The sequence below is a fragment of the Lasiodiplodia theobromae genome (assembly GCF_012971845.1).
Source record: "Lasiodiplodia theobromae strain AM2As chromosome Unknown scaffold_22, whole genome shotgun sequence".
In the NCBI taxonomy this organism is placed as follows: domain Eukaryota; kingdom Fungi; phylum Ascomycota; class Dothideomycetes; order Botryosphaeriales; family Botryosphaeriaceae; genus Lasiodiplodia; species Lasiodiplodia theobromae.
Genome location: NW_023336428.1, coordinates 58,644 through 80,899, shown reverse-complemented (window position 1 = coordinate 80,899; position 22,256 = coordinate 58,644). Strand labels below are relative to the sequence as shown.

The 22,256-nt window shown below is 56.8% G+C and overlaps 7 protein-coding genes across 7 annotated transcripts; 3 read left to right on the top strand and 4 right to left on the bottom strand.

The window, feature by feature from the left end:
- Positions 1 to 2,253: 2,253 nt before the first annotated feature.
- Positions 2,254 to 3,501, bottom strand: LTHEOB_7308 (uncharacterized protein; the record flags this gene model as incomplete). Its single annotated transcript, XM_035516660.1, has 1 exon — positions 2,254 to 3,501. One exon carries the CDS (start codon positions 3,499 to 3,501, stop codon positions 2,254 to 2,256), a length of 1,248 nt encoding a protein of 415 aa, XP_035371279.1.
- A 1,120-nt stretch (positions 3,502 to 4,621) lies between these two features.
- On the bottom strand, positions 4,622 to 5,091 carry LTHEOB_7307 (40s ribosomal protein s13; the record flags this gene model as incomplete). The annotated part of the gene is made up of 3 exons (XM_035516659.1): positions 4,622 to 4,933; positions 4,990 to 5,034; positions 5,089 to 5,091. The coding sequence occupies 3 exons, from the start codon at positions 5,089 to 5,091 to the stop codon at positions 4,622 to 4,624; spliced, it is 360 nt and encodes a 119-aa protein (XP_035371278.1).
- A 377-nt stretch (positions 5,092 to 5,468) lies between these two features.
- Positions 5,469 to 6,566, top strand: LTHEOB_7306 (Peptidyl-prolyl cis-trans isomerase; the record flags this gene model as incomplete). The annotated part of the gene is made up of 6 exons (XM_035516658.1): positions 5,469 to 5,579; positions 5,641 to 5,718; positions 5,775 to 5,791; positions 5,846 to 6,030; positions 6,078 to 6,293; positions 6,367 to 6,566. 6 exons carry the CDS (start codon positions 5,469 to 5,471, stop codon positions 6,564 to 6,566), a joined length of 807 nt encoding a protein of 268 aa, XP_035371277.1.
- Positions 6,567 to 7,315: 749 nt separating this feature from the next.
- Positions 7,316 to 9,424, top strand: LTHEOB_7305 (RNA helicase ATP-dependent DEAD-box conserved site; the record flags this gene model as incomplete). Its single annotated transcript, XM_035516657.1, has 2 exons — positions 7,316 to 7,527; positions 7,588 to 9,424. 2 exons carry the CDS (start codon positions 7,316 to 7,318, stop codon positions 9,422 to 9,424), a joined length of 2,049 nt encoding a protein of 682 aa, XP_035371276.1.
- A 1,698-nt stretch (positions 9,425 to 11,122) lies between these two features.
- LTHEOB_7304 (MFS transporter) lies at positions 11,123 to 13,224 on the bottom strand (the record flags this gene model as incomplete). Its single annotated transcript, XM_035516656.1, has 4 exons — positions 11,123 to 11,770; positions 11,851 to 12,798; positions 12,945 to 13,078; positions 13,179 to 13,224. The coding sequence occupies 4 exons, from the start codon at positions 13,222 to 13,224 to the stop codon at positions 11,123 to 11,125; spliced, it is 1,776 nt and encodes a 591-aa protein (XP_035371275.1).
- A 1,236-nt stretch (positions 13,225 to 14,460) lies between these two features.
- On the bottom strand, positions 14,461 to 17,495 carry LTHEOB_7303 (Ulk protein kinase; the record flags this gene model as incomplete). Its single annotated transcript, XM_035516655.1, has 3 exons — positions 14,461 to 14,603; positions 14,655 to 17,301; positions 17,391 to 17,495. The coding sequence occupies 3 exons, from the start codon at positions 17,493 to 17,495 to the stop codon at positions 14,461 to 14,463; spliced, it is 2,895 nt and encodes a 964-aa protein (XP_035371274.1).
- A 1,546-nt stretch (positions 17,496 to 19,041) lies between these two features.
- Positions 19,042 to 22,165, top strand: LTHEOB_7302 (Snf2 family helicase; the record flags this gene model as incomplete). The annotated part of the gene is made up of 3 exons (XM_035516654.1): positions 19,042 to 19,249; positions 19,303 to 19,397; positions 19,721 to 22,165. 3 exons carry the CDS (start codon positions 19,042 to 19,044, stop codon positions 22,163 to 22,165), a joined length of 2,748 nt encoding a protein of 915 aa, XP_035371273.1.
- Between the last annotated feature and the right edge of the window lie 91 nt (positions 22,166 to 22,256).

Here is a 22,256-nt window from a genome sequence, read left to right as displayed (position 1 = left end):
CTGGGAACCAGATAAGAATTTTTGGTATTTGCTTTCTTTTTTTTTCTTGGTTTCCACTTGAACAATTCCGCTAAAGATCCAGTACAACTAAAACTCTCCTGATCGTGGTGATCATAACTTCAGCTTGATTCTTCGACTCAACAAGCTAATGAAGAGGGGTTTCCCCGCTAAGAAGCAAAGGATATGAATTCCCCACTCTGAGATTTTCTTATTGAAGACCACTGTTTCCACATCAAACCACTTGGCTATCTCCATTGCCCCGGTCAGCTCTCCAACAAACCCTTGAAGGCGAGGCGTAAAAAAAGAAGAGAAACACATCACATAACCCAGCAAGCAAACGACGATGTTTCACATCCTACAGCGGGGGAAGATCGGAATTCGACAGAAGGTGGCTGGGTGAAGATGTACAGAGAGGTGTTGCAGCCGATGGCTAGTGCGAAGAATAGCAGGGCTCTAGAACATAGTGTAACTAGGTATGCTCCAGCTCTGCCTTAGAAAAATTAACATATGTGGGTAGTTGAAGCTATCGTCCGGACGAGAGTGTGGAATTTAGAATTCTACATACACGTCTAGACGATAGCTCCAGCTACCCATGACATGAGCAAAAAAAAAAAATCCACGTTAGCCATCGGCTGCGAGGGGGGACTGTATGAGATGCATCACAGAGCACACTGCGCTGGTTACCCCTGCATGTCGACGCTTATGTTCTACAACTATCTTGGTCTGTGCAAGATGAGATCTGCGGAACATTTCTTTGCTTTTTTTTTTTTTTGGCTATGCGCATATGGCCAATTCGCAGTCAGTTATCTACTGATTGATTGCAGTGCTACCTCGAGGCGAACGGTAAGGTTCCCGCAGTCATACTTTTAATTAAAAGAGAGATCTCCTAGTCGAGCGCTGACACCCGAAAGAAGAACAACACCGAGCAGCTTGAGCACGGTGATATCCCACGAAGAGGATCCAGAGGTGAGATGATGTTGAAGCCATTTCGTAGTCATGAGGCGTACAAGATGAACACCAACCCAGATCTGCTCAGATGGAATACCTCGGAGTAGGCGGTTATCCTGGCAAGCAGCATTGAGAAAGGACTCGAGGCCGGCTGCTTCATAATCACCCCAAACAAACGTTGAATATCTCCACGTGAGATACTTTTGAAGCAGCCCGAGGGTACTTTGAATAGTTGTCAAGCAGGGAACGGTACCACCAGTACGAGATTTTGTATTGGTGATAAGGGTGTTGGCGAATTTGATAATATCATCACGCCCGGGAGGCTTATCATCATCAAAGCTGTATTGACATTAGTAAAGCATATCGCTGAAAGATTAAGAAGACTTACGACAAGTTCATGACTTCTGTAAACGCATCCCAAATATTTTTTAGTCCTTGAGAACTCCTGTTGTCCGCGGAGGCTACGGGCGCAAAATTCCAGCGTAATGGCTTCTGGAGTCATGCGGCGTATGGACTCTGCTAAAGCCCGGCCATGGTTCGAGGAAATTGAGAGGTAATTAGAGAAGTCCTTTGAGTGCTTGATCCTTGAACTTGCTGCCATTGTTCATCTGCCATAGCAGCCATGGCCATTTTGAATTGCTGGCCGGCGTTTTGGAAGAGTGAAGTTGAGGACAACGTAGGTTCCTCATCATCCTTATCGGAGTCAAACCCGTTAAAGTAGTCCATGGTATGCGTCGACAGATGCAAAGTAGGCCGAAGCCGTGGAATGAAAGTCGGCAGAGCGCCGGTCGAATGGCACCTTGCACGATGCTCACACAGAAGCCGGCTCACGGCGCAGGGCTCACACAGCGGCTGGCGTAAGTAGGCGCAAGAGGATGGTGCAGATTGACGAGGGCAATTTGGCGGCGGATAGGCGAGCGCGGGAGGAGCGGGCAGGCGCGACTTCCCAGAAGGTACGTCGTAGGCAGCGTATGGACGCGCGAACGCCACGAGGTTTGCCGCACCAAGGCTGGCCAGCGTGGGGCGACGTGAAAGGAGAGGTAGCGCGCGTGAATCATGCAAAGGCAATGCCGCTCAAGAGCAGTAATCCCTCTACGAGCAGTGGCTGTCTCAGGACTATCTTTGCAGAACGTCAAGTCGCAACCGCGGGCACAACTCAATGTCAAACCCACGCTGGAACGTATTCGCAGACGCCTTGCATTGCGAGGCTTGCTGGCTGGCCGTATATATATTTCTTCTTCAAGTGGAGTCCTCTTCAGTTTTTGATTTTGTAAGCATGAACAGTTGAGATATTCCATGAGTACGCTAAAATGACACCTCAAGCGCGATGACTCTGTTTCCTTCACTCTCATGTTGACTCTCTTCGTCTACTAAAATTTCTGTTCTTGATTCCCCACAGATGACTTCGTCCCCGTCTCCATCATTCTCCTTGACCACCACCTTCAGACTGTCCTCCAACTTCAACCCATTAAGCCTCGCTGTCTTCTGGAGAGTTCCTAAGCTTCTCGCCACCGCATGTACCACCGCGGGGGCATCCGGCCTCAGCACATCAAACGCCCTCTGCGCCTCCGGCCCGCCAGCCGCACTCGCCGATCCGCACGGCACCACAAGCAAGAACGTCGCGCTCCTCCCGTCCGCGCCCGCAAAGCCGTCCCCGAAGACGCCCGGCAAGAAGTGCTTCGCAATTGCCTGCATGAGCGGCGCCTCCTCCGCGACGTACGGGCCCCACGACGTGTAGCTCTCGAGCGCGCAGTTCCGCACCAGGCTCAGCTGCAGGTGCCTCAGACGGCCGCTCCGCGCCGCCAGAGCGACCAGCGCGCCCGTCACGGCGGCGTAGCTCTCGAAGCCGTCGGCCGCGGCGCTCCACGGCGCGCGGTACCAGCGCTCGATGAACTTGTCGGGCACGTCGACGTTGAGGCGGCGCACGAGCGCGAAGCAGCGTGGCCACAGCGCGAACCGCGGCGGCGCGCCGCGCGACCGCAGCAGGTTCGGGATGTGGAAGACGGAGAAGCGGTTGCGGCCGCCGTATAGTAGCGGTAGCGCCTCCAGCGCCGCGCGCCGGCAGGTCGTCAGGATGCCGGGCTCCAGCCCGTAGCGCGGCGTGGGCAGGCCGCCGTCCGTCACGCAGAGAATGACGCCCGAGTATGTGAGGAGGTGGGAGTAGATCTGCTCGCGGATTTCGGGCGGGAGCTTGGAGAAGAGCGGCGAGCCGGGTTGCGGGTTGACGGGGCGCGAAGTGAGGGACTGGAAGAGGGAGTCGGGCGTGGAAAGGTGGTGAGAGAGCGGTTTGCGGTAGTTGGAGAGGGGGGGAGGACGAGGGACGAGACTGGATAGTTGTCCGGCGTGCAGGTCCGGGCAGCAGGTGAGCTCTGTCGACCAGGCCCGTTGAATCTCGTGGGAGAGGTCGAACGAGTACTTGGAATCGAGCGGTACACTTCGCAGAACGCTTCGCCTCTGTGCGCTTGGTCTTGTGTCGCTGACTTTCGAGCGAGGATACTCGTTGTGGATGTTCGTGAGAGAGTCGGCTCTTCCTTTGAAGTCTGTTTTGTTCATTTTGCACTCCAGAAGCTGAATAGGAGTTGAAATGCCACAATTGGAGAATTTGATTGTAGAACAGCCGTGGTGGGTGAAATGTACAATCTGACGTTGGGGCGAAGCACCTTGTAGTCCTCAGTCTACGTAAATCGAGTACCTTGATGGTGGGAAGCGGAGACCAGATACGCAAGCTTTTAACGTGCTGTAAACGTTCCATTCTCGTACACGCTTAATCCTTGTAAGCTAGCTTGAAGTTGACAAAATGCTTTAAAACTGTCAAACACGACGGATGGAATTGTCTGAGGGGGCCGATTTGGAAGCACGAGGTTGCACCAAAAGTCGTTGCCAAAGGATCAGACCATACCGTGCCGCTCAGGTCATAACTTTTGCCTAGCCTGCACTATGCGGACCTTTTGTCATACACAGGAGCTGGCTGAAAGTTTTACGAGTCTTGGAGTCGGGTGGGCCATAGCAAAGGGCTGCTAGAATGTTGATTAGATAAGTTTTTGGCCGAGCTTTCCATTACCCAGAACATTCGAACGGTGTAGATAAACACCTCAAATTCGATTGAGGGACCTTGGCACACTTGCTCTGTCTTTGTACCTGCACTGCGCGCGAAGAGGCAAGAGATGGATCCTGCGGTGCGTTTGTGCGACTCTTTGGCCAATTACAAAGAGCCCCCAGAATGCGAAGAGCACAGAACCAGTCATCCTCCCTGGGCGCTATGTTGGTCCAGCTTTGGGGCTCATCGTGGCTAACGCTAAATCTCTCATCAAATTCCCTTCCAGCGCTGGGATTTTGCGGAGGTTGCATACCACCTATCACGCGCCACTCCTCCAATGCGACTACGGCAAAGTTTAGTCATGACATTACCAAGTTCGACAAGCTCCACATGGTTGAACCGGATCAACGTCGCATGCGTTTGCCTGATGAATTCTGGTGCCTTCCGGCGGGAGAGATTGGGCAATTTGTTGGTTCAGAAAACATCTGTAACGTAGCGGTGGCACCCCTGTGGATCTTCCCTATTCATCTGCTTCAGTCGTTTTGGAGTTGAATCTCAATCTTCCATTGTCAGTTCAATTGCGCCGCCCATATGCCTAGCCAGAAAAATAGTACAACCTGCTCCAGCCAGCGTTGCTCAGCCCTTGCGCTCCACTCTGTTCAACTTCCGCGCGGTATTGATCTGTGTCCTTGTCCTTTGTCCTCTCACTGGCAGGCCCATGGCGTGTCTCCTCCCCCTGTAGGTACCCATGTCTCTTAGGCGCTTGATATTGTCAACCAGGGAGCGGCGCAAGTCGTTTTCGATCTTCAAGGTGGAGAGGTGAGCGTTCAGGTCGAGGACCTGTTGGCTATCGAGCTCGCCGATGGTGGCACGTTTGTGGATGTAGAAGCGGCTCATGACCTGCTTCGTGATGTTGGGGCCGATGCCATAGAAAGACTGCAGGGCTTTCTGCACAGCGGTGCACGTTAGTTGGACGCGGCGGAGGTGGGTATTGCGTTGCATACTGCGACCATATGCCCTTCGGCGAAATTCAGTCCCAAGATGAAAACCTGCGGCAATTGATTAGCTCTCTGCAGCCTGTGTTACGGGACGTCGAGAGGTACCATTGTGACGGCAAATGGCTTTCGCAACGGGCGTGGTGGTGGACGCCTGGGCGCGACTGCTCGGAGACAATTTCTCGGACCTCCGCGTCACGTGCGGGATTTAAAGTAGTTGCCGGTTTCTGTGACAGGACCCTGGATTAGCTGTGTAGCACCGCAGGGAAATCCAGGGCGAAGAATTCCTGTCGAAACAAGCGTCCAGTGGCCGTCAAGACGCAGTCGCGATAAGCCTGTCGGACGGGGCAGAGGCAGCGCAGGCCCAGAAGCAGGCGGTCCCTTGCGTTTCAGAAGCGCGCGCGGGACGCTGGGGCACCCGCGGAACTACAAAAGCTCCCCGCCACCATCTTCAACCCCTTCCAGAGTCCATTGCAATCCCATTCACAATGGCCGGATTTCAGAAGCTGCTCGTTTCTTTGCTTGTCTTCCTAGGCGTTACCTTCGTCTACTTCGCCCAGACGGCGGAGGCCGCCAAGGGCCCCAAGATCACCCACAAGGTGCGCATATGTGGCTTCAAGCTCAGGACACGCGCAGAGCTGGCATTGACGCTTTCTACAGGTCTACTTCGACATCAAGCAGGGCGATGAGGACCTAGGCCGCATTGTTATGGGCCTTTACGGCAAGACCACCCCCAAGGTATGTCCCCACTCGTGCCTGCTCCATGACACGTTGCTGATACAGACCTGCTGCAGACTGCGGAGAACTTCCGGTACGGCACGACCTCTACGTAACGCCCACGATACAATTGCTGACAGGACCCCAGTGCTCTTGCCACTGGCGAGAAGGGCTTCGGTTATGAGGGCTCTACCTTCCACCGTGTCATCAAGGACTTCATGATTCAGGGTGGCGACTTCACCAACGGCGATGGCACCGGCGGCAAGTCCATCTATGGCCAGAAGTTCCCCGATGAGAACTTCAAGATCAAGCACACCAAGAAGGGTGTTCTGAGTGAGTGCGCTGCGACTCTTCTCGTACAGGATGCTGACGGGAGACAGGCATGGCCAACTCTGGCAAGGACACCAACGGCAGCCAGTTCTTCATCACCACTGCCGTCACGTCGTGGCTCGATGGCCGCCACGTCGTGTTCGGCGAGGTCCTCGAGGGCTACGATGTCGTCGACAAGATCCAGAATGTGGCCAAGAAGCCGGGCGACAAGCCCGTGGTGAACGTGGTCATCGCCAAGAGCGGCGAGCTGGAAGTCCCTGAAGAAGGTATCCACGTTGAGCTCTAGATGGCGCATTTGCAGCACCCGGTCCACCGTCGGCTGATACACGAAACCTCAAGATACTACTTTCGGCACAGCCGAGTTCGTGGCAGGAGCAGGGGAGGAGGCGGAGGCAGAGAAGGTCGAGGAGCATAGCAGCCCCTCTGCCGGGTTGAGCCTTGGGCAGAAGCTGTTCGGCTTGGGCGTCATTGGAGGGCTCGTCTTCCTCTTTGTGCGGTACCACTCGAAGGCTGAAAAGTGGGACAAGACCATGGCTTAAGGGCGGTTCGGGCTGCGGCTAGCGTAGGTAGTAGAATAAACTGGGCGGTGACTGGATGCCTTGCACGGGTGACACGCATGTGACGGCAGCTATGACGATGACGGAGCACCGCGCCACATCAGAGGCTGCCGACAGTCAGCAGCGGCGGCGACCGAGCAAAGGCCGCGCCGCACACAATGCCGGGGCGCGCAGAGTCATCCGGCGGGACGCGGTGCTGGGGAAGCGTTGGGGGCGCCGTGAGATTCTCGTCTCTGACCGCTCCCCTCAGATAAGCGCGGCGGGTGACTGGCTGGGCGCGGCGTCGGGTGGCAGTGGCAGCGTCGCGGCTGCTGGTCGCGCTCAAGCGTTTGCCGCGCTAAACCGCTTCCAGCTGGCTTTCGCCTCCTGCTGCGGCCCTTACAAAATTTCACAGCACTGGGCCCAGGCTCTTCTCACCACCTCTCCCTCGCCCACACATCCTCCTCCCCACAACACCGACCGCTTTTCTTTGCATCTTGCGCTTTTTCTAATATCCTGTCGTTTGAGAAGATAGAGGCCTTTCCATCCTCTCTTTTCTCGTCAGGAACCGTTTCAGGCGCGTTTCTGCCTCACAGCTTAAGCTTGTCCTTTCCAACTTCGCGTGGCCCGTCCGCGTCCGCCGACCGTAATCGTCCTTAATCGGCTTCCCGGTCGCCCTCCTGCACACCCGACACGCTTGAAGCGCCAACACGTCCAAAACAACAATATCAGCTCAGCGACATCTACCCAGCATGGCTGACCAGCTGAAGATGGGAAACCTTTCCCTGAACGAGTCGCAGCACGCCCCCCAGAACGGCGGCTTCACCGAGCGCGCTGCCTACATCCCCCCTCACCTGCGCAACAGGCCACCGCCCGCCGCTATGGACGGCGGACACGTGGCTATGAACGGCGGCCCCCCGCCCATGAACGGCGGCGGCGGCGGCGGCTGGGGTGGTAACAGAGGGTAAGTCGCCACACGACACCACATCTCACTTCGGAACAGCAGCTGACACGGAAACCACAGCTACGGCGGTCCCCGCGGTGGCATGGGCGGTCGCGGCAACTGGAGCAACGGCGGCGAGCGCGCTGCATTCAACGACAGAGGTAGCAACAACAACACTCCTGCTGGAGGGTCCTGGAGCAACCAGCCCTCGGCTTCCTTCGATCCAACTGCTTACGGCAAACCCACAGGTGGCAACAACGCTGGTGCCGCACGGGGTTCTGGTGATGGACAGTGGAAGGATGGCAAGCACATCCCCGGTCCTAGCAACCCTCGTGTTGAGCGCGAGCTTTTCGGCGTCCCCAACGACCCCTCGAAGCAACACACCGGCATCAACTTCGAGAAGTACGACGATATCCCCGTCGAGGCCTCCGGCCAGGGCGTTCCCGAGCCCGTTTCGACCTTCGAGAACCCGCCTCTCGACGACCACCTCATCAGCAACATCAGCCTCGCCAGCTACAAGGTTCCCACGCCCGTTCAGAAGTACTCGATTCCCATCGTGATGGGTGGCCGTGACCTGATGGCCTGCGCCCAGACCGGTTCCGGAAAGACTGGTGGTTTCCTCTTCCCCATCCTTTCTCAAGCGTTCAAGACTGGTCCGAGCCCCATCCCGGCGCAGGCTGGCAACTTTGGCTACGGCCGCAGCCGCAAGGCTTACCCCACCTCGCTCATCCTCGCTCCCACCCGTGAGCTTGTCTCCCAGATCTTCGACGAGGCCAGGAAGTTCGCCTACCGTTCGTGGGTCAGGCCGTGCGTCGTTTACGGTGGTGCGGATATCGGTTCCCAGCTGCGTCAGATCGAGCGTGGCTGTGATCTCCTCGTCGCCACCCCCGGTCGTCTCGTCGACTTGATGGAGCGTGGCCGCATCTCGCTCCAGAACATCAAGTACCTCGTCCTCGACGAGGCCGATCGCATGTTGGACATGGGTTTCGAGCCTCAGATCCGCAGGATCGTTGAGGGTGAGGACATGCCTCCGGTCGACGGTCGCCAGACCCTCATGTTCTCTGCCACCTTCCCCCGCGATATCCAAATGCTCGCCCGCGACTTCTTGAAGGACTACATCTTCCTGTCCGTCGGCCGTGTCGGTTCCACTTCCGAGAACATCACCCAGAAGGTTGAGTACGTCGAAGACGTTGACAAGCGCTCCGTCCTGCTCGACATTCTCCACACCGTCGGCACCGGTCTGACCCTGATTTTCGTCGAGACCAAGCGCATGGCCGACTCGCTCTCCGACTTCCTCATCAACCAGGGCTTCCCCGCAACTTCCATCCACGGTGACCGTACCCAGCGCGAGCGTGAAAAGGCTCTGGAGATGTTCCGCAGCGGCCGCTGCCCGATCCTCGTTGCTACTGCCGTCGCTGCTCGTGGTCTCGATATCCCCAACGTCACCCACGTCGTCAACTACGATCTCCCCACCGACATCGATGACTACGTCCACCGTATCGGTCGTACTGGCCGTGCCGGTAACACCGGTATCTCTACTGCCTTCTTCAACCGTGGCAACCGTGGCGTCGTGCGCGACCTGATCGAGCTCCTTAAGGAGGCTAACCAGGAGGTGCCCTCGTTCCTCGAGAGCATTGCCAGGGAGGGCTCTGGCTACGGTGGCGGCCGTGGTGGCCGTGGCGGCCGCGGTCGTGGTGCTACTGCTACTCGCGATGTCCGTCGCTTTGGTGGTGGTAACGCTGGGGGCTGGGGCGGCCCGCCTGCTGCTGCTGGCGGCTTTGGCGGTGGCTACAGTGGTGGCCACGGTGGCTACAGCGGCGGTGGCGGCGGCGGTGGCTACAGCGGTGGTTACAGCGGTGGCTACGGCGGTGGCTACGGCAACCCCTCTGGCCCTGGCGGCCAGTCTTCTTGGTGGTAAACGCACCACCCTCGGACTGGTTGTGGTGCATGACATTCCTCACATGCGCCGCCTGGCCAACTTTTGATTGAGGTTTTCTTTTTTTCCTTTCCGGTTTTGCTTTCTTTCTGGTTTTCACTGGACTCGTCAGATCCATTCGAAGGTCCGGCATTTGCTTTCTCATACCCCGATCAGCATATAGACAGCGTTGACTTCCAACTGCGACACACCTTCCACGATGAACTTTTTCGACTCGAGACGGGAGGAATGACGCGGGTTCGACAGCCGACGCTTCACGACTTTGTACGCCTTTTGCTCCATCGACGGTGCTGCCCGGGGAGCACAGCAAATAGACACGTCTTCACTGGGCCCTTCGGATGCCGACTTGTTTTCTTTTTTTCCTTTTTCTAATACGGTCCTCTCCAAAAGCGATCCTGCAGCCCTTGCATATGCCGGTCACGTTTTTATCGTTTCACATGGACGACGGGATGGTGGGAAAGACTTTCTCGACAGGTCGTTTTCTCTGGTTTCCGTCGTGCAGGGCACGTTCACAGATGGCGTTCATATCGAGTGGGAAGGCATACCAAAAAGAGTAATGCATGGATTTGTTGCGCTGCCTCAACCAGTTTTTATAGACGGGGCACGGCGCGATGGGTCCTAATGGCATATGAGGCCTTCTCTTTCTTCTCAGGCTGGATGGAGCGCCATAGAAAAAACGGGTTTTGCCGGTTCTTTTTCCCTTTTTGGCTTTTAACGAGGTTACGACGAACGAAAGAAAGCGCGGGTCTGTTCTCTTTTCTTCTTTTATTCAATCTTCGGGTTAGGGTCAAAAGAAGAGGAGAGGTCCGTACTCTCACCTGGGTCCGGGTTTTCTGCACAATGTTCGTTTAGAGAGGGGGAAAAGCCAACGAACTTGACTTGCTTCTTTATTTCTCCTCAGAGCGCGGAAATTATATAACAGCAAGCGAGGGGGCTGCAATGGGATCGGATCCTAAAAAAAGTGTTTTTCCAAGTATCTTCTCTTTTCTCATTTCCGTTTTTCTTGCATCACCTGGATCGCTGCTTTTACACTCTTCATTGCGTGCGAGTGCGTACTTGCAAGACTGCGCGTTTTCGACTTTGTTTCGCAATTGGGTGGAAGTAAGAGTTTTGACTCCTGATAAGCTGCGATAGATCATCATCAATCCAAACAGTCACATTCAAGAAATTATTTGTGCTTCTGATAATATGTGTGACCGCTTGGACTTGGTTAGAGCGATGGGTGTTTAGCCATGCTCTAATCCTTGGTTCTTTACTCTTCGGCTGCTTCGACTTGGCTGACACGTACTTTTACACTCTGATTGTCGCCGGCTCAGTTTGACGTCTATTCAGCTTAAAGGAGTCACGTCCATGGTGCAATGCAGAGTGGGTAAAGGTAGAGTCTTGCTGGGGGGCTAGTGAGGTTTGGCATGATAATCGTAGGCACATTGTATTCTCCCTATCTAGTATGCTGACTTGGGGCAACCCAATAAAAGAGACGGAATAAAAGTGATGAGTTCTGGTCCGCTAATGAGCTAAAATGATTACACAAGAAATGCAGCCCTCCATCACGCAATAATATGCTATTAAACTGTTCTATTTCTTGTAGCTATCAAGCAGAAAAGGCTTCAAAATTACTATTAATCCATCCGCTCCTCAACCCTGCAGTTAATACATTATCATTCCCCCACTGCCATCCGACTACCACAGGTGCAACAACCGCAGCAGATCGTATCTGGCGAAGAAGCTACGGTTCCACTTGCCGAAGACGTACATCAGCACCGTCAGGGCGCACACGGCGACCTGGACGCTGCCGACGGCGACGAAGACGTCGCGCACGCCGCCCTTGACGATCCAGTCGTAGCCCTTGAACGTCAGGCCGAACGAGAAGATGTTCTTGAAGACGAGCAGGCAGGTGAAGGCCTCGACGGCGACGTCGCGGTGGGCGTCGACGATGTACAGGGCGCTGGCGACGGCGCCGAGCACCATGCCGGCGACCTCGAGGGCGAAGAAGAAGTCGGGCCAGAACCAGCCGTAGCGTGGGATGTCGGCGCTGACGATGCCGAAGCCGTAGAGCCCCGCGCAGCCTAGGATGAGTTGCGGGATCACGAGCACCATGCGGAACTCGGGCTCGTAGACGCCGTTGTTGAGGCGCGTGAGGAGCGCCGGCACCGAGTCGGCCAGAAGGCCCGCGATGGCGAAGCCGATCAGGGCGCCCACGAAGGCCCCTGTGTACATGTAGCCCGTTTCTACTTCAGTGAAGAAAAGCGGCGGACCCAGCATGACAGCAGCGAGGACAACACCGATCATGACGGTCCAACCGATGAGGGTGCCTTGGATGAGGCAGGACTGTAAAAGGGTCAGTCGCTGAGCTTACAGACAGGGGTGAAGGGGCTTGATTTGAATTGGGAAGTGCTGCTTGAACATACCCAGAGGATACCGGGTTGCAAGAACAGCGGGAACGGCCGCAGCGCCAACTTCCAGAAGCTCTCATCAGTCTTACGACCGTTGAACGGGAGCAGCGTCTTTGCAAAGCTGTCCTTGGGTGGCAGCGGAGGAAGCGCTGTTGTTGATGTTGTTTCGGCCGCCGCCGTGCGCGTATGGAGCGCCTGTGTCTCCATCTCGCTCTTGCATTCGCCGACGATTGAGCCATCCTGGCTGTTTGCACCACCACCGCCCTCCTCAGCCTTCGCCTCCGCCATCTCTGTGCCTCTGCTGTTCTCGAAGCTATCGCCAGCTCTACTGCTCCTCCTCCTCTTGCCGCCCTGATAATCACCCATATCCAGATTCAGCCGCTCGTCGCGTCGATACGCCGTCTCCGGGCAGAAGAAGAACAGCGGCGGCAGCAGCACGCCCGAAAAGATTGCAACAAAGTAGAAGGTCCACTCCCAGCCCATCGTATCCGTCATCTTGCCCACAATCACGGGGGTGAAGAAGGCGCCGCCGAAAAGCGCCAAGTTGCTCAACGCCATGCGCTTGCCGCGCTCGTGCACAAAGTACAAGTCGCCCACGACGGCGTTGACCAGAGCCTCGAAGGGGGCCAGGCCGACGCCCTGGAAGATGCGCGCCCACAGCAGCGAGGCGTAGTTGTGGCCGGCGGCGCCGCCCCAGGCGCTGCTGAAGATCAGCACGACGGTGCCGAGCAGGAAGGCGTGGCGTTTGCCCCAGATGCGCGCCGACGGAACGAACAGGAAGCCCGCCAGCCCCACGCCCAGCAGGTGGTAGCCCGTCAGCAGCGCCATGTCGGTGAAGGTACGGTGGAACTCGAAGGCCAGCGTCAGCGTGTTGGCGGCGAGCAGCGGCGACAGCGTCGACGCGATGACCGAGAGGAGCGACAGCACGAGCAGGATCACGTCGCGTCGCCAGAGGGGCCAATTCTATACATCGCACGCCCGGAAGAGAGGCACAAGTCAGCCTATCTCAGTCCCGATAGATCCTTTCCTCCCTTCTCTTTTTCCTTTCTGGCAGCATTGTGGTTCAGGGACTCTGTACAGGCACGGTTCGGAGGGAGGATAGGACGTACGAGTGGGTCGTTCGGATCATCGCTGGGCTGCGGGACCAAGAGGATCGGATGCGGCCCGCTGCGGTCGTACTTTAGGTTGGGGTCCAGGGGCAAGCTGTCTCTGCGCTGCGCGTCCTCGTCCATGAGGACGGTGCCTGGAGAGGTCGCATCATTGTCGTCAGCATGGCACGGCCAAGTAGGACGTAAGAGCAGGCAACGGCAGTCAGAAAGAAAGTGGAGTCCTCAGGAACGCACCAGGGACGCGCTCGAGCCAGCGATCTTCCAGCACACCGAGCCCCATCTTTTTTTTGGCGTGCGCAGCTGTGGGGTGAGCGATAGGAAGTCGGGAGCTTGCGAGCTCGCACTGCAGGAGCAAGCAGCAGTGTATGTACAATGGCGGAAAGAGGGTCGCAGGCGAGCACTAGCTTCCCGTGCGTCTCCGCCGCCGTCACCGCAAGTGAACGATTTAGACTTTGGTGCAGGGTGCTTGTTGCTAAAATGGAACGCGCCGTGCTGCCCGCCACGCGCCTCCCCAACGCGGTCTAGTCGTCTGATCATGGAGCCAAAATCGAATGGCGTCGACTCAGTCCGCCTTCTGAAGCGGTATGGATAAGCTTTCGCCGTAAGTTTATTAGCTCATCGAATGTACCACAGCCCTCTCGTCACCTCTTGCTGCGCCGTCGACCCGTGTGCTTCGCCTCGTCGGATGATGAGGGAATGCCCATGCTTTGCTGAGCGCCGGCTAATCGGCTTTAGTTGCGTCTGCCTCGCTCAAACTTCCGCCCTCGGTCCCAGGAAGATTGTGCGACGAGTCACGGAAGACCTCCGTGAAGAAAGTCAGTTCTTGGTCAATTTCACTGAACACGCGCTCGGTCCACTGCGATTACTCCAGTTTCGTATTCAATCTGCCCAACCTATGCACAAGAGTGTTCCTATCCTGCCCCCGATTCGCCATCCGAGAAGCTGCGCTTCGTTTCCCTATACACACCTATCCTCCCATCCCTAATCCATAAAGAACCCGAAACCCATCCTGACTCTGCCAAAATGCCTCATGGCTACGCTGGGCTGTATTGCATTAGGCGCCAAGTCGGAATGCTGTAGCCAATGAAGTAGAGGAAATTAAGAGAACGAAAAGAGAAATCAACATCTTGTGCAAAACCAGAGGAAATAGGGTGCCCCAGATTTCGCCTACGCCTTTGTGAATCCAACCCTCCATCCATCTGCCGACAACGAAAAGAAAAAGAAATAAAAAAAACTCGTAATGCTTGCGCCGATGACCGTGGTATCATGCTCTGTGCCCCGCCAATTGTGGCCTCGTCTGCCTATGCGCCAGGACCCAACATGCGCCGTGTCAAAAGGACAAATGGTTGGGGTGTGCTGTTTCATGCAGAAAAGAGGCCGGAGAGCGGTCGTGCGTCGCCGCTCCATGTGAGAAAGACACGCCCAAAAACTCCGTACCGTGAAATAATGCTAAAGTGAATCGTGCTGCTTCTCACCTCCCGTATGACTGAACCAAGTTTGTGAAATGCTCCGGAACTCAGCGGGGTGATGCGTTGGCTGCAACAGGCGTCGATGAGGGTGAACCTCTGCCTGGCCCTGTCAGTGAGGCTCGCTTCTGCGACCTCTGGATTTCGATCTTCTTGCGCAGCGCTTTGAGTCTGGCCCTCATGCTCTCAATCACTATCCTACGATTAGCGACAACCACCTAAATGAGTAATGTAAACGACTTACACTTCAGAACAGACGCTCTATCTTCCTCCTCCAGTCCTTGAATGACATCATCGTCTTGCTTCTTGTTGCCTGATTTGCGGCCCAGCATTTCCTCCTCGCTTTCGAATATGGCTTCGAGCATGCGGATCGCCGTCGTGTAGTTCAGCTCGCAACCTGGCAGGTCTTCACCGACGAGCTCGTTCACAGCCGCGGCTCGGCTCATTTCGATAGCTCGGTCGTACATGAGCTTCTCAGCTGTGATTCCCGTGGGAAGATGAATGTTTTCCACAGAAGTACCTGCGCTTGTGGTTGAGGTCGAGTTGGAGGGTAGGTTGTTGGGATGAGCCGGATGATCGAGTGGCAGCTGTTTCTGGGCGTCAAGGAGCTTACGTCCGACGAATTCGGACTTCTCCACGCACTCATTGAAACGTGTGCGCACCCATTGCACGATCTGATTCATTTTTGTGCCGACGGCTGCAACGTTGGAGTTTCCGGAAGGGCGCGACGTATGACTATCGCCGATAACTTCTCCACGGTTGCGCTGTCCCCACCAACTACCCGCGAGGTCGATTGACTTGGCCAAGAGAGCCAGAGCCTTGACATACAAGACTAGCGCCTCTTCTGAGATAGTCAAAATTGCATCCACGGTCAGATCCTCGTCTAGGGCATCCTCCTCATCGTCTGTGCGAGGATGAGTGCCCTGAACAATGCCCAGCCCTTGGTCACTGGGAGGTGGAGGCAGCAATTGTCTGTACTTAACCTCGGCGAAACCATAGATCACATGGCTGCGTTGAGCGAGTTCTTCCACGACCTCGAGAACCCTCACATCTTTGTCCCTAGACTTGTCGGTAGTTGTTTTGCCTCCATCACCGATGACCAGCATGCTACTTTGGGCCGTAGGATACATGGGGAACTGTGTGTAACCCTTCGGCGGAGAAGGGCCGCGACCGGGAGGAGAAGCACCGGTTCCAAAAATCCTATAGCTGGCCATGTTGAGGGCTTTGGAGATAGCAGACGTGGCAGAACCCGGGCTAGCCCCGTAGCGTCTTTCATAGGAGCTGTTCCTGTGATGAAGTGATTCGGGACGCCTGCCTGTTGCGATCTGGATCGCACGGGAGGTGTTGCTTTGGGCGCCAGTCGTGGACGTCGGTGTGCCCTGCGTCGTTGCTCGCCGGACCATTGCTCCTTGCTGCGGCGGGTGATCTCTGCTGAATTGAGGACTGGCCGCCAATTCATCGGCAAAAGCATTCACCTCGACCGTGCGCTTTTCCACAAGGACGTAGTCACGCTCGAAGGCAACATCCTGAGCGGCACGCTCCTTTGCCTCTCGAGATGCCCTTTCATCAGACCTCTGAGGGTTACGTTGCGTGTCGAGGTGATCTCGGAGGGCCGAGGAACTTGGTGAAGGCGAATGGCGGCTGCTTCGTCTGTTCATGGTGACAGCCGCCGCAGTAGGCCGTTCTTGGACCAAGGGTGCTTTGGCAGGAGCGGTGGCGTGGTGCGTTACCGTGGGACGGCGCTCTGCCTGAGCAGAGGGCGGGCGGTCCTGAGTCGGAGCTGTAGCATTGCTGACGCGTCTGACTGGTTGGTTGGATGACGATGGTCCTGCGATGGTGGGGCGGGGCGAGGAACGTTGAGGCGGGGTTGTTCCTGAAGCAACTCTGTGCCTAGGAGTCATTTCCATCTCTGTAGGCTGGGGCGTAGCAACTTGCTCGTTCATCGGAGCACGTCTCTCGTCAGCCGATCGTCCCAAGGACTCATGAATAGAGCCCTGAGCTGCATCCTCGGGGTGCAAGCCAGGAATTTCGCCGGCGATGACCACGTCAGAGAAGAACTTCTCGTGAGAGATTCTTTCTGTTGGGGTCTTTTTCAGGAGGGCTCGTACGATGTTCTTCATGTCTCTGCTGATCGGAATTTCACCAAAGCTGATCCTGTCGTCCTGCTTTTCGATACGACGGAGCAGCTCAACGTGGTTGGATGCACGGAACGGCGGCTTTCCAACGAGCATCTCGTGCAGAACAGTTCCGGTGGACCACAGGTCAGCCTTTGCATCGTATTTCTCGTAGCGAAGAATCTCCGGGGCCATGTAAAGGGGAGAACCGCAGAGAGTCTCCGCAAGCGATGATTTAGGGAGCCAGCGGGCGAATCCGAAGTCGGCGACCTTGAGCATGGGCAGGGAGGCGATACCAACGGCTGGAACCATCGAGTCCGCCGCAGCAGCATAGGGGACCTCATTCGGACGATAGGTCTGATAGTACAGAGGCGAGGGGTTGAGAAGAAGGTTCTGGGGTTTCAGGTCGCGGTGAACGTAGTTCTTGGCGTGGATGAACTCGAGCGCACTTGCGATCTGCTTCAAGAAGTGACGGCAGAGAACCTCATTCAGACCACCGACCGGAGGGTTGGGATACTTCTTCATCATGTGTGCAGTGGCGGGGTGATCTGCAAGGGTTGCTCGCTTCTTGATGAAGCTCGACAGGTCACCAAGCTCACAGAACTCGGTCACGATGTGTATGTACTTGGGTACCTCCTTGCAGTCGATGAGCGCGACGATGTGCGGATGGGTCAAATTGCGGAGAATCTGGATTTCAGTTGAGAGATTATCCTTGAGCTTCTTGTTGAGCTTGGTCGTGTCGACCGATTTGATGGCTACGACGAGCTCCCGTTTCTTCTGCAGTGACGAGCTACGTTAGATCAGAGTGGCCGAGCATTGTCTAGCGGCGCTGCGCGAGGCAGAGCGGGGGTGGGGGAGGCACGTACTATGTGGACGCCCTTGTAGACGGTCGCGAAGCTTCCCTTGCCAATCTGGTTCATCCTTCTGAACGAGCCCACCATGGTGTCCGAGTTGTCGGCGGCGGACTGCATGGTCGAAGACCTCCGCGGGCTCGCGGCGTGCGATGGGTGTGTCGGAGTTGCCATCGTGAACGACGGCCGGCGGACTGGACGTTACCTCAGCCGACAGCGACGGGGCTAGTAGGTCGCTGCGATCACCGGAGGTGAGGGTACGTGGTCGAGGCAATGACGTGGGACATGGGCCGCGGCGACTAGTCGGAGGCGATAACGCGGAGCTTCGAGCGAGCGAGCGTAAGGCTTGACGGACGACGGCTCCGAGGTGGGACGGCAGGAAACACAAGCGAGCGCGGCTTGTCTGGTTGGCCTGGTCGAGGAGGTGGACGCGGCGGCGGCGTTGTACGGGGATAGGCGGTCGAGTCAGCGAGCGGTTGGAGCTGCACGGGCAGCTATCTGGAGGCGCAGCTGCGGCTCGGGTGGGCGCAGGAACAAAGGAAAAAGAAGCGCGGGGAGGGCGAGGGAGACCGGGGGGCGATCAGAGGGCGGCGTATATAGGGGAGGCGTGCTGTGGTTGGGAGAGGAGGGCGAGCAGTCGGTCTGCGCGAGAGGTCGCGGCCGGGGAGCTCGCGGCGGCAGGACGAGTCACGGGTCACTTGTCGATAGGGCGCTAAGATACGGCAAGATAAGTAACATGCGGAGGGCACCTTTTAAAAGAACAGGCATTGCGAGCAGCCCAAAGCGAATGCCGTCATCGCGACCACCGCGCTTCAGCCTCCGCGACGACGCTGAGAGCACTCGCCGGTGGCGCATGCCCGACTTGCCAGTCGTGATCACGCCTTCGCCATCATTTCTTACACTAGTGTGGGCAGCAGACGCGCTGAAGATGCCGCAATACTGCCGCCCGCGCTCGTACGCTGCTGCTGCTCTGCTGCTTAGCCGCCTGCCGTGATAGCGCACTCTAATCTCTCAGCCTGCAGGCCCATGCGGTTGCCTGCGCTGCAGCTCGCCCGCGACGCAAGGATGCGCTGCGCCGGCGAATCACTGCGCGCCGACGAGACCCTGGCCGATGGGTGTCGCGGGGAAGCAGGCGTGTCGAGCCGGCTTTCTCTGCGACCACGGCGGGGACCAGATGTGATGCGCGTTGATGGTGTGGCTCGCCCAGCGGTGCAGCTGACCGAGGCCGCCCGGCCAGTGCGCTCGATGCGGCCAGCTGCGCCCGATCTTCTTGACTGCTTGTGTCTCGCAGGCCCGACCATGAGAAAGTGACAAATGACTTCGGCCAGCGCCATCACATACAGCGTGTTCAGAGGTCGGGCCTTGTGGTGGCCGGTCATTTAGAGCCACGCACGCACTGCATAGGGGGGTCGGAGCCCTGACTGCGCACTGTTACCTGCAATTGCGGGGACCGGTCAAGCGATACTGGAGCCTTGTTGCCTGCCCTTGTCTTACCTCGCCTTGCCTTCAGCCTCATCACGTGAGACGGCGTGGTTTCGCGGATCGACGGACGCGCAACGGCCGCCGTTCAAGCTTTTCGAGGCAAGGAGACGCGACCTCAGTCCCACCCAAACGCGCCATTTGTTCAACAACGACGTGGCATTCCAGCTTCGGTCGACCGTGCATCATGGCAGGCCCAAGCCGCAAGCGCGCAATTGATCTGGACGATGATGTCCAAATCACCGGCTCGCAGACGCGCAAGAATCCCCGACTAACCGACGTGCCGATCGGCCGCGGCCCGGACGATGACGAATGGGATGAGAGCGCCCTGGAGGAAGTCGTCGACCCTTCGCAGGAATACAACGACCGTGCCTTCATTCAATACATGCTCTATGGTATTTGCGACGCCTTGAACAGGAAAGACGCACGCTAAAGTTCCCGCGTACAGGCACTCTCAGCACCAAAATCGTTGGCGTGAGGTACTACAACGGCTATGCTACCATTGGCGAAATGGTTATGCTGCGGAGGGAGCCGCACAATCCAGTAGGCCTAATCTCTTTCCCTCAGCTGTTCTCTGCTCCCTCGTCCGCCCTCTCTTGCCGTCCGCCTCTCGCAGGAAGGCTTAGTGCATTCCCAATCGCGGGACCGCGCAACGGCCGGAATACCCTCCGGGCGAATCCTGCCAGGCACCATGGGCCTCAAGGGCCACTAGCAGATGGTCAAAAGCAGATCCTTGACTGCACGGACGATGACTAGCAGGCATGCATCTTACTGCGGCTGCTGACTCCCTGATGTCTCTACCTAAACTTCCCAGCCGCTGAAATGACCGTAAGAACATGTGCTTACACCACGCTAACACACTGCAGTATGACGGAAATGCCATTCAAGTCCTCAACGTCCAGGCGCAGCAAATTGGCCATATCCCGCGCCAGATTGCTGCAAAGCTTGCCCGCTACATGGACAACAGATCCTTGATCGTAGAGGGGGTGATCACTGGACACAAGGGCACGTTCGACATGCCTCTTGCAGTCAAATTATACGGGACTAGTGATCCCGTCGAGCGCTTGAGCCTGACCAGTGAGATGAAAGCTGACAGACTTCCGCTGGACGAGTTCAGACGAATTGAGAAGGCCGAGCGAGACAGGCTCAAAGCAGCGCAACAGGCCGCCAAAAAGCAGAAGAGTGCCGCACGCCAAGGCAAGTCTGACCAGCAGTGGGCAGCTGGTGTGGCACCAGGTTCTTCGCAAGCGGACGAACAAAGCCTCGACGACATTGTGGGCGAGAGTGAGCGCTTCAACCCACGAAACGTCGACCAGATGGTTGAGAAGTTCGGCGCCCAAGAGGCCGACCTTCAGAATCTTCCAATGGCCAAGCAGCCCAAGGAGATTTCCGCTGAGCTGCTGCCGTACCAGCTGCAAGGCCTGCAATGGTTGCTGGATCACGAAAATCCTCAGCTCCCTGCTGCAGGATCCGCAGATGTTGTGCAACTGTGGAGACGTGCACCGCATCAGGCAAACGTGTTCACCAACATCTGCACGAACTACTCGATCAAGGACAAGCTCCCTGAACTAGCGTCCGGCGGCATTCTCGCTGACGACATGGGTTTGGGCAAGACGGTCCAAATCATCTCCCTGATCGTGGCGGACCGTGCTCTGAGGGGACAGGATCAGACCAGCAATGCCACGTTGATTCTTGCGCCTCTGAGCGTCATGAGCAACTGGAGTTCTCAGATCAAGCGTCATGTTAAACCGGAACACGAGCTCCGAGTTCTAACATATCACGGCACTCGAAAGAGGCCTATTGATCCCAAGACGATCAAGGACTATGACGTGGTCATTACTACCTATGAGACGGTCATGACAGAGTTTTGGGCTAAGCAAGGCAAGAGCTCGCAAAACGTTCCAAGGAAAGATGGCCTGTTCTCTGTTCATTGGCGCAGGATTGTGCTTGACGAAGGACACAACATCCGCAATCCTGCATCGAAGAAGGCTGTTGCTGCTACCAACCTGCTCGCGCGCTCAAGATGGGTGCTCACGGGTACGCCGATCATCAATACTCTAAAGGACTTGTACTCTTTGGCCAAGTTCATTCGCCTCTCTGGTGGTTTGGATCGGTTCGAGCTGTTCAATGGCGCTCTAATCCGGCCTGTCAACCAAGGAGATGAACATGGCAGCTTCCTGCTGCAGATGCTGATGAGTAGCATTTGCCTCAGGAGGAGAAAAGACATGCCTTTCATCGACCTGCGTCTGCCAGAGCTATCGGAATACGTCCATCGTATCAAATTCTTGCCCCACGAGCAAGAGAAATATGATGCCTTGGAAGCTCAAGCAAAGGGTACGCTCGACCAATATCGTCAAAAGCTGTCTGGCAATGACGCTGCAAAGACATATCGTCACCTCCTCGAGATCCTCCTGCGCCTTCGCCAAGTATGCAACCACTGGAAGCTCTGCGGTGAAGAACGCATCACTGGGCTCATGGAATTGCTCTCGGAACAAAAGAGCGTAGATCTCACGCCTGAGAACTGCATTGCGCTTCAAGCCATGCTCCAGCTAAGTATCGACTCGCAAGAGGACTGCCCCATCTGCCTGGAGCCCCTTCACGACGCCGTCATCACCTGCTGCGCGCACGCATTCGGCTACAGTTGTATCGAGCGCGTCATCGAAGGCCAGCGCAAATGCCCCATGTGCCGCGCGGAGCTCCCCAGCACCGGCTCCCTCGTTCACCCGCCCAAAGAAGCCCCGGCCCCTCCTCCCATCGACGCGGACACGAACAGCTCCAAGATCGAAGCCCTGCTCAAGATCCTCAAGGCCACGGCATCCAAGGATAAGGGCATCAAGACGATTGTCTTCAGCCAGTGGACCAGCTTCCTTGACGTGCTTGAGCCGCAGCTCCAAGCGGCCGGCATCCGCTTCGCCCGCATCGACGGCACCATGTCCGCGCTCGCGCGCGACGCTTCTCTCGAGGCTCTTGACACGGACCCTGACTGCACCGTTCTGCTGGCATCTCTGGCCGTCTGCAGTGTTGGCCTGAACCTTGTCGCGGCGAGCCAGGTCATCTTGGCCGACAGCTGGTGGGCGCCGGCCATCGAGGACCAGGCGGTCGATCGTGTCCACAGGCTCGGTCAGAAGCGTGAGACGACGGTGTTCAGGCTGGTAGTGGAAGGGACGGTCGAAGAGAACGTGCTTAGGATTCAGGAGGATAAGAGGAAGCTCATGCGTCTGGCGTTCTCGGAGAAGAGTAAGGAGAAGAAGAAGGATAGGGGGGCGAGAGTGGCGGATCTGGAGAGACTGCTAGGTGCAGGCTCTGGATGAAGGAAGAGCCAGCTTCAGAACACGGCTAAAAAAAAGAACCGGGAGATAGGATCAAGGTGTGGCTGGTGTTCTGTGTTTATTCAAGTGCGGC